Source organism: Dicentrarchus labrax, unplaced genomic scaffold (assembly GCF_905237075.1).
Source record: "Dicentrarchus labrax unplaced genomic scaffold, dlabrax2021, whole genome shotgun sequence".
NCBI lineage: Eukaryota > Metazoa > Chordata > Actinopteri > Moronidae > Dicentrarchus > Dicentrarchus labrax.
The window spans coordinates 7581334-7594811 of record NW_026136704.1 but is presented as its reverse complement, the minus strand read 5'-3'; the positions used below and the strand labels follow the sequence as shown (position 1 = coordinate 7594811).

General features: G+C 43.5%; 1 protein-coding gene across 2 annotated transcripts in view; it reads right to left on the bottom strand.

Annotated features, from left to right (window-relative positions):
* Nucleotides 1–13478, bottom strand: part of LOC127363098 (large neutral amino acids transporter small subunit 4) — a 31935-nt gene that overhangs the window by 4391 nt on the left and 14066 nt on the right. Inside the window, exons 6-14 of one of the 2 annotated variants that reach the window (XM_051399572.1) lie at nucleotides 6784–6876; nucleotides 6441–6574; nucleotides 5745–5956; nucleotides 2937–3080; nucleotides 2624–2641; nucleotides 2292–2418; nucleotides 2070–2202; nucleotides 1580–1653; nucleotides 28–151 (exon numbers count right to left, since the gene is read on the bottom strand). In XM_051399572.1, the coding sequence (XP_051255532.1) occupies nucleotides 28–151; nucleotides 1580–1653; nucleotides 2070–2202; nucleotides 2292–2418; nucleotides 2624–2641; nucleotides 2937–3080; nucleotides 5745–5956; nucleotides 6441–6574; nucleotides 6784–6876 (1059 nt within the window). The remainder of the gene's footprint in view (nucleotides 1–27; nucleotides 152–1579; nucleotides 1654–2069; nucleotides 2203–2291; nucleotides 2419–2623; nucleotides 2642–2936; nucleotides 3081–5744; nucleotides 5957–6440; nucleotides 6575–6783; nucleotides 6877–13478) is intronic. The other variant, XM_051399574.1, reaches the window with a different exon arrangement.

Sequence of the window (13478 nt, the reverse complement as noted above, 5' to 3'; positions counted from 1 at the left end):
AGTGTCCATATATTTGTGTCATCTTACCCATAGAGGGTCTCCCTCCAGGGGTCCAACCATGGCCATGAAGAGAGGCTGTTGGAGCAGGGCGAACAGGGCGCTGATCAGAGACTGCATGCCTGTCAGGCTGCCAAACTGAGAGGACGGGTACCTGCACGGGACAAACAGCAAGTCTTAAACAGGTTTCTAGGTGGTACTCTGGGTTTGATAAGGTTCAATTCAAACTGAAGCCAATCCAATTCAAGCTTTACACACAGGTGACAATATATTACATGGCTTTCAGTATGTGGAAACCTTTTTTGTAGGCTGTTATTGTTGGTTTGGACCAGAGCCTGAAATCGCTGGAACATGTCATTATTTGTCAGGCAGTTATGGGCTTCCAACATTGTGGCAACAGCTTAGGAAAGGCCCCTTTTATTTATTTAATGACAAAGAACATGCTTTTTTACCATTTCTTTGTGAAAATGTGCCATTTTCAGCTGCAGTCAATTGGCCAAATTTTCCAAATCTTTTTACATGACAATGCCCCAGATTGGCCGTATCAACCCGCAAGCAGTCCGAGGTCATCAGGCCTGGGGCTGTTTCCATGTCAAGATGTAAGACTAAACAGTGCCTCTGCTCTGGAACAACCTGCCTGATGAACTCAGAATCTTTAAAATCTTTAAGTTTAAAAAATAGTTTAATCAATAGGCTTTTTTCTAACCTTATTTAACTGGGGTAGGTGTTTATATTTATGTATGTACAGTATGCAGGTTGGTTTGTCTGTAATACATATGTAACACTTATGTTTGTATGTATGAATTGACCAACATTTCTATGGATTATTTTACTCATATGACTTTGTATGTGTATTTTCTTTTTTGTCATTGTAGTCAAGTTAAGTCAATTACATTTATATGGCCCAATATCACAAATCATAAATTAGCCTGAATTTGTCTTCAGAATCTGTACAGCATACACCCTCTATCCATAGACCCTGGATTCGGATCAGCCCTGCAATCAGGTTCCTAAATCTTGTAGAGCGGTAGGGATGCACAATCTTGAATTTTTGTACTAATCTGATATGCCGATATTTTCCAAATGATTGTGGCCTATTGCCAATGCTGATTTTCCACCTAACTGCAAAGAAAATCAACACTCTCCTGTAGTGGATTGTTTTCTTTTCAAAATGTGCACATTCACTGAGCAATGAGAAAACTACTGCAGGTGTTTCAAGCTGATGCCTGTTTCTCTTTGTTCTTCACAAACTCATCGTAATAATCGGGATGACAGCTCTTAAAATGGGGATTTAAATGTGTTGTGCTGAATAATTTTTGGCTCCTTCTAAGCTGCCAATCATTTCAAATAGCAACTTTGCTTTTATTTCAATTTTAAAGCCTTTATCAGCCGATACTGATGACGTGTCAATATTCATCCCTACAAATGGGTGTAATGTCTGTCTGTCCACATACATACATTTTGGCCATGTAGTATATGTAGTAAATGGTATATTCTATGGTATAATGGCACTATACAGTATCAGTGTGTGTTCCATAGTGTATTGTTATGCCATTGTCTTTTGAACATGTCACACACTTACACAGCAGCATAGAGGCCTCCGACTGCAGAGTGGATGAAGCCTCTGACAATAGTGTGCAGGATAAAGGACAGAATCTGAAGAGGAGGAGAGAAGTGGGGGAGAAAAGATACATTTTCCATTAAACACCAGGTCAGATCACACAGCTGGCTGAGAAAATGGCTTTCATCTTTGATAAATGAGATTCAGAATGTAGTAAATAACATGCAGTGACTCTTTTGTCCAGTAGGTGTCACTGAAGCACTGATAAGAATCAGGCGCTGCATTGCCATGTGAGTGTTTGAACATTGTGTTCATCTCAGTCTCTGCAGTGTGAACTCTCTCTACTTCAGCAGCACACGCTAGGAAATGTGCTGCCCAGAAAAGCTTTAAAGACATAAAATATTTCTCTGTCCTGTGTGTGTGTGTGTGTATTTTGTGTGTGTGTGTGTGTGTGTGTGTGTGTGTGTGTGTGTGTGTGTGTGTGTGTGTGTGTGTGTGTGTGTGTGTGTACCTGGAGGGGCAGGTTAGGGATGATGCAGGTGAATCCAAAGCCAACCAGGAGTAGATTGGTGAAGATGAATGCTCTGGTGGCGTTGACAATCTTCTGAATCTGTTTGTCGGGGGGCCGGGGCTGACCAGGTTCCCTAATGCAATAGAATAAAATAAAGTCAGCTTCTGATTTCTATTCTTCTTTTTCTTCTTTCTGTGTGTGTGTTTCTGTGTGCACCCTCACCTCTTGGTGTTCTTGTCATTGTCATCCTCGCAGTCTTTGAGCTTCCAGTCCATGACGTAGCCAATCACAGGAGAGGTGACCAGACACAGAAGCTGCAGCACGCCAAAGATGGACGTGTAGACACTCACTGAGACACAAACGACAGTACAGACACAGTTACTGCTATGTTTTATGCTGTTTTGAGCAGTTTTGAGCATGAAATGAACAGTATGAAGGGTTCAGAGGGTGATGCACGCAGAAACAAGCAAACACAAAGTGGACAGACAGGTGAGGAGAATGGCTGAAGAGTGTAGGTAGTTAGATCTTTGTAAGTTTAGCCTCAGGTCTCTTACCCACTTGCATCTTCTCCACTGCAACAGCAGCATGAAGCCAGCATGACAGGAAAAGAGAAAGAGCAAGAGAGACAAACGGAAAAGGAAAAGACAGAGCAGCGTTATCAACAAGCAACACGGCTGGTTTATCTGAGCAGGAAGCAGCTGAGAGAAAATTGTTAGGTGTCAGAGAGCAGGAAGAGAAGATACAAACAGTCTTGAGAAGCCGTGAACATCCCCTCCAACACATTTCACAGTTACATTTCTATGGTCAGATGTGTAAGGTAAAAAGCTGTTCAGAACACAATCTGTGTTTTCTAGCAGCGACACACACCTTTGCCGAGATCTCCCTCTGTCAGGGACTCCAGGATGGTGTTCATGGCTCCCATGTAGAAGATGAGGCGCAGCTGGGTCACACACATGGTGATGAGGCTCAGCAAGAAGATGGGACTGAAGACACTCTTCATGAAGGACTGAGCTGCAGAGGAAATGAAAGAAGTCGGGGTTAGATCAAATCAGTTTGCTAACACATCAAAATCAAATGGTTGAGATATTTGAGTCTGGATCAAAGCGGTGGACCGACCAACAGGCCGACAGCCATCCATACAGCCACGGATGACGCATTTTTCATTAGTACAAAATATCTATATTTCCAGGTTTGTCTGCAGATTTTTTCTGCCAGTCACAGCATCTCAACACCTACACAATCTCTTTTAAGCCTCCATAGACTGCAGTTAAAGCAGCAGCCCCAGTGAACTTTCATAGATGCCAACAAGCCCAAACCTGCCTGTTCCTACACAAGATTTTCTGCCTCTTTTAACTTTCTAATCTCTTTTCATGCTGGAAACCTACACCAATGTGCTTCCGGGTAAGTCTGCTGTTAAAACAGAGGAAAGAGATAGTGATCTAAATATTCCCACTGGCCTCCGGGTGCCAGGGCAACACGTCTTATCCTGCTTGAGTGAAATGGGGGGATTCAAAGAAGCGTGAGTTCTTGGAGAAGTTGATCATTAATCAAAGTTGTGAATATAAATGGAAATTGGACACAACTGCCCATATGGTGAAGCACTGGACAAACCAATTAATTGTCAGTGCACAGATGGAGCAGATGGGTTTATTACCCAGAACAACAGGTATCCATCCGAGGCTTAATGAAGGGAATTGCTCGCTGCCAGCCAGGTCATGCTTGCAAGGTATTATAACGTTTTATGAGCACTTTTCCCAACACGTTCCATGTTTTATTTTGACAGAAAAATCTAAGCAATCAATTCGAAAAAGAACTTCTCTGCTCATGAACAGCACCGCCCCACTTCACGCAGAATGCTATATGTGCAGAGTTTGACTCTAGAAGGATGTTTTCACATTCATCTGCTGAAAGTGGAAAGTTTCTCTGTGCTCATTGAAAATCAGATTTTAAGGCGGGGGCCTACCAGCAGGATTTGTGACATCACAAATAGTTAGGAAGTCAGTCCTGGTGCAGTATGCAACTTGTACAGTGTGATGTAGAAACCTGAAGCCACCAGTGCACATCCACTGAGAATGGACTTTACAGTGAAGCCTATATTTGTATGTCTTAATACATGACTTGGGGATCTTTAAGTTTACATACCAAACAGGTGCACTGTGTTTCAGTGCAACTACATGATCTGTGTTTGTTGCTGATAATATAATAAAAAAACAACATCTGTTCGAATTCAAACCAGGCCTTTCAGATTGCAGGAGAAACAATATGTAAATGTCCTCCAACCTTCACAGCTGCCATTAAATTAGACAGGAATTAGAGGGGAAACAGGTTTGTGTGCGAGTGTTTTATATGGGCCTCTTTAAAGCTCCTGACAGATGGAACATGTCCAGCTGTTATGAATCCAACCATGGGCACCCTGACTGCACTCGAAACACACACACAGTAACAGACACACACCTTGGCCTTCAAACCACAACAATGTTTCTCTAGGGCTCCCTACCAGTGCGCCTTGCACATGCTGAGCAGCTTTTCTAAGAACGGGGTCCGAACCAATTCCACGGTCCGTTTGGTACCAAAGAGTCTCCCCCACTGGGAGTCTCTGACCCCGGTCTCGAAGAGACAGGAGCACCTGAGGAGGGCTGGAGGTGTAGGGGTAACAGAGGTTAGCTTAGTGTGGATGTAGGGCAGAGGTAAAGGGGTATTTAAGGGTAACCGTTGATGTAACAGGTGCCTAATTGTTGTGTACAGATGTAGGTCAGGTCCTGCAGTGTTTCAAACCTGAGAAGTGATACTTCTGAGTATGTTGGAATTATATTCTATGTCTGAGGAGTAGTAAAACGCATGGTGTTGAAGACAATTAATGAATGAAGAAAAACTAATGGAAAACAATAAAAGCCCTATCTACAGCCAGTGTTTGGTTTGCCCAATCTTGGCCGTTGTACTATATGGTGGTTCAACATGGCGGACTCCATGGAAGGTGACCTGATTATACACTAATGAATAACATACCTTTGAATATTATATTCCATTTCTTACAATAGATCCTCCTATATGTTATACACCGGACTTTAATAATACTGAATAATGTCAACCATGTTGCCAAGCACCAGTTGTGAAACTCATAATCTTACAAACATGTACGTAAGAGAAAAGCCATAGTTCTGAATGGAGACCTTTATAAAGTGCTCATATCACTTTTCCTCCCCAGCACTGTGGGATGGACTGTTGTCTGGAGAGCCTTTGTCCATCATGCAGCGTTCAGACAATCTGGCACACAGACCAGTTCATTCAACCAGCTGACTGGCTCTTGAGATGCTCAGATGAATATTCATAAGTTGGCAAAGGGAAAACTGCTCAAAACTGGATCATTTGAGCACAAGGAGCACTTATGTCGACTTGTCTGTGACTGAAAAGCAGCTCTGCTTCACCATTTGGATTTCCTCTCTCTCACAGACACGCAGACAGCAGTGACGTTTTCTCAGCGTGTTAGGGATTCCAGTTTTGATGATCAAATGGCAACAAAAGCCACTTGAAAAAAAGCTGTGAATGGGCTCGTACAGAGAGATGGCAGCACCAGAAATCCCCCAAACAAAGCATTTGATTAAACTTTCCGATTTCACTCTCACTACTACCTCATTAACATTACATTGAGTTAGATCTCTTTTGTTTCAGACTTACTCTCCTCCTTGGCCTGGCACTTCACTTCCAGGTCGACAGTGGACAGGCACAGTTTGTTGGCCTCCTGCGTGGCCAGGTCTTTGGGCGGCTGGTGCTGCTGCTTTATGGAGTTACCAACACTGAGACGGCGCCCCACGGTGGTCACCTGCCTGTAAAACTGCTTCCCTGTGATTTTGTGGTCAAAGCCCAGCCAGCTGAACTTGATCTTCACCCTGAAGGAGGAGGAGAAGGTGAAAGGTGATTGTGAGCACAAAATACAGAGCACTGAAAGCTTTAAAATGAAAGGAGTCAAAGGAGGAGGAGGAGGAATACAAGAAAGAAGGGAAAAAAATGTCAGTAAAGAAAGAGAGGAAAAAGACTGTAGGAAACAAAGGATCCAGGTGATTCAGAGCAAAGCCGGCTGATCATCTGGTTTTATGGTCTTTCCTGTCTTATGGGCTCACTCGGCCTCCACTGCATTACACAGGGATTTACTGTACATGAGTGTGTGAGCATGCATGTCTATGCAGCCTTGTACATGTGGATATAGTGTAATGCAGTGAACTCAGAGCTCAGTTGGAATCCATTCACAGCAGGTATAACCTGAGGTTAGCTAATAGAATTACAAAGGCTTCTTAACAATGATAGCTGGAGGCTACAGAAATGGTTATACAGTATGCCTTTGTGTACGAGAGTGACTGTGTCTATCTGTCTTACGTGAAGTCCATGTCCTCTGGGCCGGGGAAGGGCTCCAGAGGCCAGTTGACGAAGCAGTTGAAGAAGACGAGGCAGGCGCAGGCGGCCCAAACCATCAGGATGGTGATGAAGGTGGCACCCAGATCATAGATCACCTACAGGCAGCCAGACAGCACCCAAACAGACACACGATAATGGAGAATCAATATCCCATTCTGTGGTGGCAGTGTTATTCTTTCTGAGTTCATGTTAGAGCATCGTCTTTTAGGGGCGATGTTTATGTGATGGATGAGGACAATTTAATGAATATTTTGGTATAAATCAAGAATTGGTGACATAACTGACAGCACAAATCAAAAGTTACCTTGATACCGGGGAAAGTGACAGCAGAGGAGGCGTAGGATCCAATCATCAGGGCGATGAAGGTCGACCTCAGGTCTCCAAACATGTTGGGGAGCTATGGAGAGAGCAGGAAGAACAGATTAGGTTACTAACATAAAAACAACTAACGTTCATATAAACACACATAAAGACGTGATTCATTTAAAACACAGCGGGAGATCTCGATCGCGACCTTGTTATAACATCTGAATATAATTAACATTTTAGCCTGGGGTTAACAGGAGAAAAATCAATTACCCGCTTGCTAACACAATATGCAAAAGCACAGACTGGTCCTGAATCTCACTGTAGAAGAAGAGAATAAAGCTTTCTGGAGAGTGAGGCGTCAGCACTTCATTAATGGGACAAAGAGGGGTTTTATTTTTAAATCCCCAAAAAGTGACATAGCCACTGCACACAGCACTGTATTATTAAAAATCAAATGCACTATTGATTTAAAGCTAGACTATGTATATAGAGGTGTATAATTATTGTAGGTGTAGTATATATATATATATATATATGACTATATGTGGACATACCACTTGAAATCAAGTTGAAATCATAAGCAATAAAATGCACCTTTTCTCAGTTCAGTACACTGAGGTTACGGCTTCACTTGGTGGCTAAAGTTAGCCAGATTTAGACCTTTAGATTCCTGTGTAACAGACATTAATGAGCATGTTTGCTGAATTTGTAACTCTTCACTCTCTATACAACTGTTACGTGACTTTTGCACTGCCACTTGCGGGAACAATGGCTGTTGATCAGTAAAAGTCTCACTTTAAACCTTTCGTATCAAAGGGACCCAGCTGAAAGCCTGATTGCTAACTGAGAGCAGTCAAGCTTCTGCAAGCCCACATCATATCTATAATTGGATTCAGTTAATTACAGCAGATCTATTAGTGAATTTTGCTCTGTGGAGAGCATACTGGGTTTGTTGACATATTTTCCTTTACTACGATACACTAAAACCTACAAAAAGATCTCGAAAAGAAAATTGCACCCACTAAGATTCCACCACTGCGTGTTACATTATTGACTACTGACTCCCTTGATAGGCGCAAAGTACAGTCTGTACTGTTTGTTGCTGCATTTGAAGAGGAGCAGAGGCAGAAATGCTTGTCCTGCATAATGACGCTCAGCCCTCAACTTGAGACAAGAGCACAGGCTGTTCTTAACTAGGCAGCTTCAAACTGTAAACAGCCTTCTTCAAGAAGTCAAAAACAGACGGAAAAATAGCAACAGTGTGTGAGAGCAACATGTGGCCTAGAGATTTATTGTCTCTGTCAGTGTGATGTTTAATGTATGCCATCTGGAGAATATATAGCTTTAACATAGAGGAGAGGAAATCATATTCCAAGTCTACAGCAGTGAAAGAGTGGGGGGCAGGGAGTTAAAAATTATGGGTCATAAATAGCAAAACGGCACTCCCCTCCCATTGTCCTCATCTGTCTGTCCACCCGTCCATCCGGCCGCTGTGTTCACCACAGGGGTGCAGCTTGTTAGGCAGCTGCTTGAACCCTCTCAACCCGGATAGACTTCACCCCCCGCATTAATTGGACCAAAGGTGAGCAACAAACGCCGCTACGCCCCTGCCATGACATCCAAAACAACAAGAGCCCCTGAATTCCTCCGCTCCTGTTTCTCTGTAGCAGCGCTCAACCAGAAGAATCCTATTATGACACTTTACAGGAGGAGGCTGACTGACTGACAACACCGGGGGTAAGATGGGTGACCTTTGGCCCAGTTGGTGTAGAGGAGAGGAGACACAAATGGCCAGCTCAGCAGATTTGATGTGGTCGTGACGAATCAAGGCCTCGATAGCCATGCAGAGTCAACAGGTTCAGATTTCCCCACTTCCTCATCCTCTAGCCTGTGATGACGGGCCATTTTTCATGTTTCACATTTTTTGCAAGTGGAGTGAAGGACTGTATGAAAATGATTAGTGGGGAGGCTACGAAAAGGTGGAGTGTATTGTTTTTCTATGGGATGAAGGGACTGAAGTCTGGGTATTTTGTTTCTTTCTTGTCCTGAATGTATAGCCTTCTTCTGTGTGAAGAGGATGTGAGTGAAACATTAGGTTCAGCCACACTCACCTCCCTAACCATTTTCATACAGTCTCTTAGCGACTTGTTAAAATGAACAGTTTCATATTTAGATTCAGTGCAGATACAATGAAGCTGCTGCAGTCAGTCCCTAACCTCATTCACCTCCGTGGTGTCTCCCCCACTAATACACCCAGGCTTATTTATTCACTCTGGGAACAGGTTCATTTGGAAGCAGCACTGTTGCCACTGGCGATGATTTCTGTAAGCGCACGGGCGAGTGGGAGAAAACAACAATATCAGTCACTATCAACAGTGAGAGAGCGAGAAAAAGCTCAAACCAGCAGCAAGCCCAAACATGAGTAAAAACCGCATCTAGTCCTTGTGATGCTTAGCAATAAAGTGATGACGTCACACAGGGAGCTTCTCTGGGTTACTAGGTCTGAGTCACAGTCAGCTGCTGAGACCACTGTTTCCCTGAAACATGTCACAAACCAGTTTGTTAACCATGAAAGAAGAAGTAGGGATTAATGGGTCCAGCAGCGTAACTTTAAGTGAGTGTGTTGCTGTTGGGTGGAGCTGTCAGTTTCGACGAGGAGCAGATAACAGTGTTTTTGTAGCTGCAGTCAATAACACATCAGTCAAGCAGACAGGTGAGTTTGTGACTGTTTAACAGCAGCGGACAAAGAGGCCGCTGTGGCTTCAGGCGCTAACAGACACACAGAAAGCAACTTACTGCACAGTAACTGTACACAAACACAAGATAACAGACATGATGAATGTTACTGTCATGAAATATGTCTCAAATGTTCTAAACTAAAGTTTGACCTAATAGGTGATGTTTTGGACGGAGGAAAACCTGCCAGCTATATATTGCCTGTGTTTCTCAGCTGTCAAGGTACGACATGTAATTAGGTAGTTCCTTATTAGAGGCATTCCAAGTGTTTGTTTGTACATTTGACCTTGTTCCCTCACCTACTCTTTCTACCTCATTAAAAACAGGCATTACTAATCTCCTAATTACTTATCCTAGTCTCCTAATCTTAACTGCATTACAAATGTAACAATCAGTATCTCCAGGGGAAGCAGTGAAGAGACTGAGAGCTGTCGATACTGCTTTAAAATAATAGTGCCCACCATCTACTTTGTTGTTGCTTCTTCCTTGAATAGCTCTTTTGTTAGCACTGTGGTCACAGTGTAACCATGCAGATAGAGGCAGGGTACACACAGAGATGGGTTCAGTGTTTGGCTAAAGGTCTATTTTAGCTTCAGAGCAAGTCACCTGGAGATAAGAGATCAGGGTTTGGTGGCAGGGTTCTGTTAGAGGCAGGATTTTTCTTTCATCAATAAGTGGATATATGCATTTCAGGGATTTGTTTGAACAGTTTCCAGGTAACTCCGAATTTAATACATCACTGTTTATCATGACTCAGCATGACATTTTGTTCGGGACTATGGGATAACTTGCGTGTGTGCAGGAAGCCAAACTTGAACTGAAACAAACAAGAAAATTACAAACTGTCAAAATCTCTTCAGCATTGATTTCAAACAAAAGTCTTCTTTGAAAAATATTCCTTTTTAGCTAGAGGCATTTAAAAGAGCTCTTGGACCACTGCCAAATTATCCAGGAACAACATAAGTGCTTTTAAATGTCCCTGGAATTGGCAATAAAAGAACAGCTTTTGAAAGGGCTTCACAGAGAGCATTGGAGGAGGTTAAACCCACTGAACTTACTTACCCAACCTGCTTATCAGCAAATGTTAGCAGGCTAACATGCTTAACTAAGACGTTGAATATGGTAAACATTACACTTGTTAAACATTATGTTAGCATTGACATTGCGAGCACGATAGCATTCAGACAATTAGCATTTAGCTCAAAGCACCACTGTGCCTAAAACTCACAGAGCTGCTATCATGGCTGCAGACTCTTGTCAATACAGTAAAGCGTTATGTTTTCTTCATGTAACCTTATGGGCGCGTTGAAGCCTGTGCAGCTGTGATTCAAGCTTGTTTGGGTGCAAGTGCTGAATGTTATCAGTGCAGACAATGGAGATGAAAGCTGTGTACACCGCACACCATTTGACCCACTTATACATAATTGTTGCTTGTTGTTGATATTTCAGGAAAAGCTTCAGGCTACACTGCTACCTTTTCTACAATCTAGGCCAATGTTGCTCCATCTTACTGAAATGTATGTAAAAACAGGCAAGATAAGATAAGTCTGGAGGACCTTAAACTCCTCATGTTGGTCTTTTATGTGAATGAACTCAACTCTAACTTATCCCTAACCAGTTGAGATACATGCTAAGTTAGAAGTTTCCCCACCTTACTGCAGACTTTTTTGGCCATCCAGCACTTTTGCACTTTTTTTTTTGTCATTCTGGATAAGAGTGTTTGCTGAGTGTTGAAAACTGAAATGGAAACTGAGGTGACAAAGAGGCCTAGGGAGTGAGACAACATGCTGAGCCTAAAGTCAGGCGGTAGGGGGGAAAAAGAGGAAACTGGACAGAGCCGTTCGAGAGGAAAGAACAGAGAAATGAAAGGAGGAAGAGCGGTTGCTGCAGCAAGTGGAAACTTCAGCTGCAGGACCATTGAGAACCAGCTCTGACCGGTCCTGTCCTGACGCACAGGATAAGACTCCATCCATCATAAAGAGCAGCCAAGTGGGCCGTAAGATTAGCAAACACAGGCTGACGAACACCAGACTGCATACCACCATCGACCTGACGTCATCTTTTTCTCGCTCCCATTAGGAGACTAATATTTTTTAAGGCTGAGCTTGATATATTTTGGACTGGAACCAGCTGACTTAAAAAAAAATGTAAAAGCACACGTGCTTCAAGTGTTCCCACTAGAAATAAGTTCTTGGAGGGGTGGAGATGTCTCTAAGACCCCTCTGTGTCTGGAAGGGATTTACAGTCGCTCCACAGAAAACCCTGCGACCTGGCTCCAGCAAACACCTGGAACCGAAATTCACACCACCGCACAAAGCCACATCCACATGTGCCTGATAGCAGCGACTGCCGCTGGCTGGCCAGCTTGGATCTCAAATTACTGAGCAACTTTTGACCCTTTGGCATTCATTCGTCTTTTTTCTCCCTACATGCCCCCTCCCTTCATTTTATGTGGTCACGTGCAGTAAACAGAGCATGTACTGTACTTCCTCCATCTCACCCAGCCATCTCCAGCACAGTAAAAAAAAAAGGCCACAGACTGATCTCAGCGCCTGTTTAGCTCTCATCCCTTCACCGAGTAGTACTGTGTGTGTACTTCATACATTTTCCACCTAACAAGAAATCACTCCTTGTTCCTCCCTCCTTCAGCCCCACCTAGACGTTTCAGTCATTAGTGGAGGAAAATGTGCTGAACGTTTAGATTTCTCAACTGAAACCCACATCAGTGGCCTGTTGACTGTTTCACGCAGGGAATCAGTCAGACCATCAATGAGTGTTCCCAGATGGTCTGGTGACACAGAAATACAATGATTGGGAAGAGAGGAAATAAACATTACTAGGCATCAGACAGAAAGTAGATTAGGGAAGCGAGCAGAGCTTTAGGCTTGGAGACCAAACCCAGGAAACAGAGGGGGCTCCAACACGTGCCTTGAACAAAACGAAAAACAAGAGGAGGAGCTTCACGTCTGCTTGTGGGTGTGTATGTACATATGTGTATGTAGAATGGGGTCTGTTTGGGAACATTTCATGAGAGCGGGAGAGATCCTCTGTAACATGAAGCTGTTTACAAGCACAAAATGAGAGGAATGAAGAGCAGAGAGGGAATTAACCACCCCGCCTGCCCGCCCACCCACCCGCCTCCTCTCCTCAGCTTCGCTCCCTGTTTTCCGTCTCCAGAACACTGAGTGCTGAGTGTGCATCCACAGGAGGAATGAGGAAGTCAAGCTACGGTAGATAAAGAGAAGAAATAACAGAGGAAGAGGGGAATGAGTCCACTTTGAGCTCATTGGAAATAGCAAGAAAAGGAGCAGAGACAAAGGAAGAAAGCACGGTGGTGGAAGGAGAGGATGAGAGAAATCCCTGGCTCTGATCCTAAATGACAAACACGCAATGGGCAAATTGGGTGGGTCACCCTGACCTGAGGGGTTTCAGTAACCCATGAGGCCTGACAGAAACGTTACAGGTTTCTTAAAATAGTTGTTTTCCTCAGTAATGAACCCAGTGGTTCAGGAAAGGGCAGGGAGAGGGAAGCACAGCAGAGCATCCACACAACAGCACTCACTCTGTCTTGACCTTTCTCTCTCTCTCTCTCACACACACACACACAACACCAGGGTTTCTGTCTAAATTTAAGACGTTTAAGACCTTGAATGCAATTTAACACCTGTTTCACAGTCACACCAGCCTAAGTATTATTTGTAAGGCATGCTGGAAAACCAGTACAGACAAAAAGGCCTAGAATTACTTAATATTATATCAAATCATTTTGAGTATCTCAGCCTCCAGGGGCCTTCCAAAGGCCTTCCAATGCTTTTTACAACTTTTCAAGACCTGCACATACCTTGAAACACACACACACACACACACACACACACACACACACACACACACACACACACACCCAGGCAGTAAACAAAACATTTGTCGAGGCCTGCAGGGAGCCGTAACTCAACC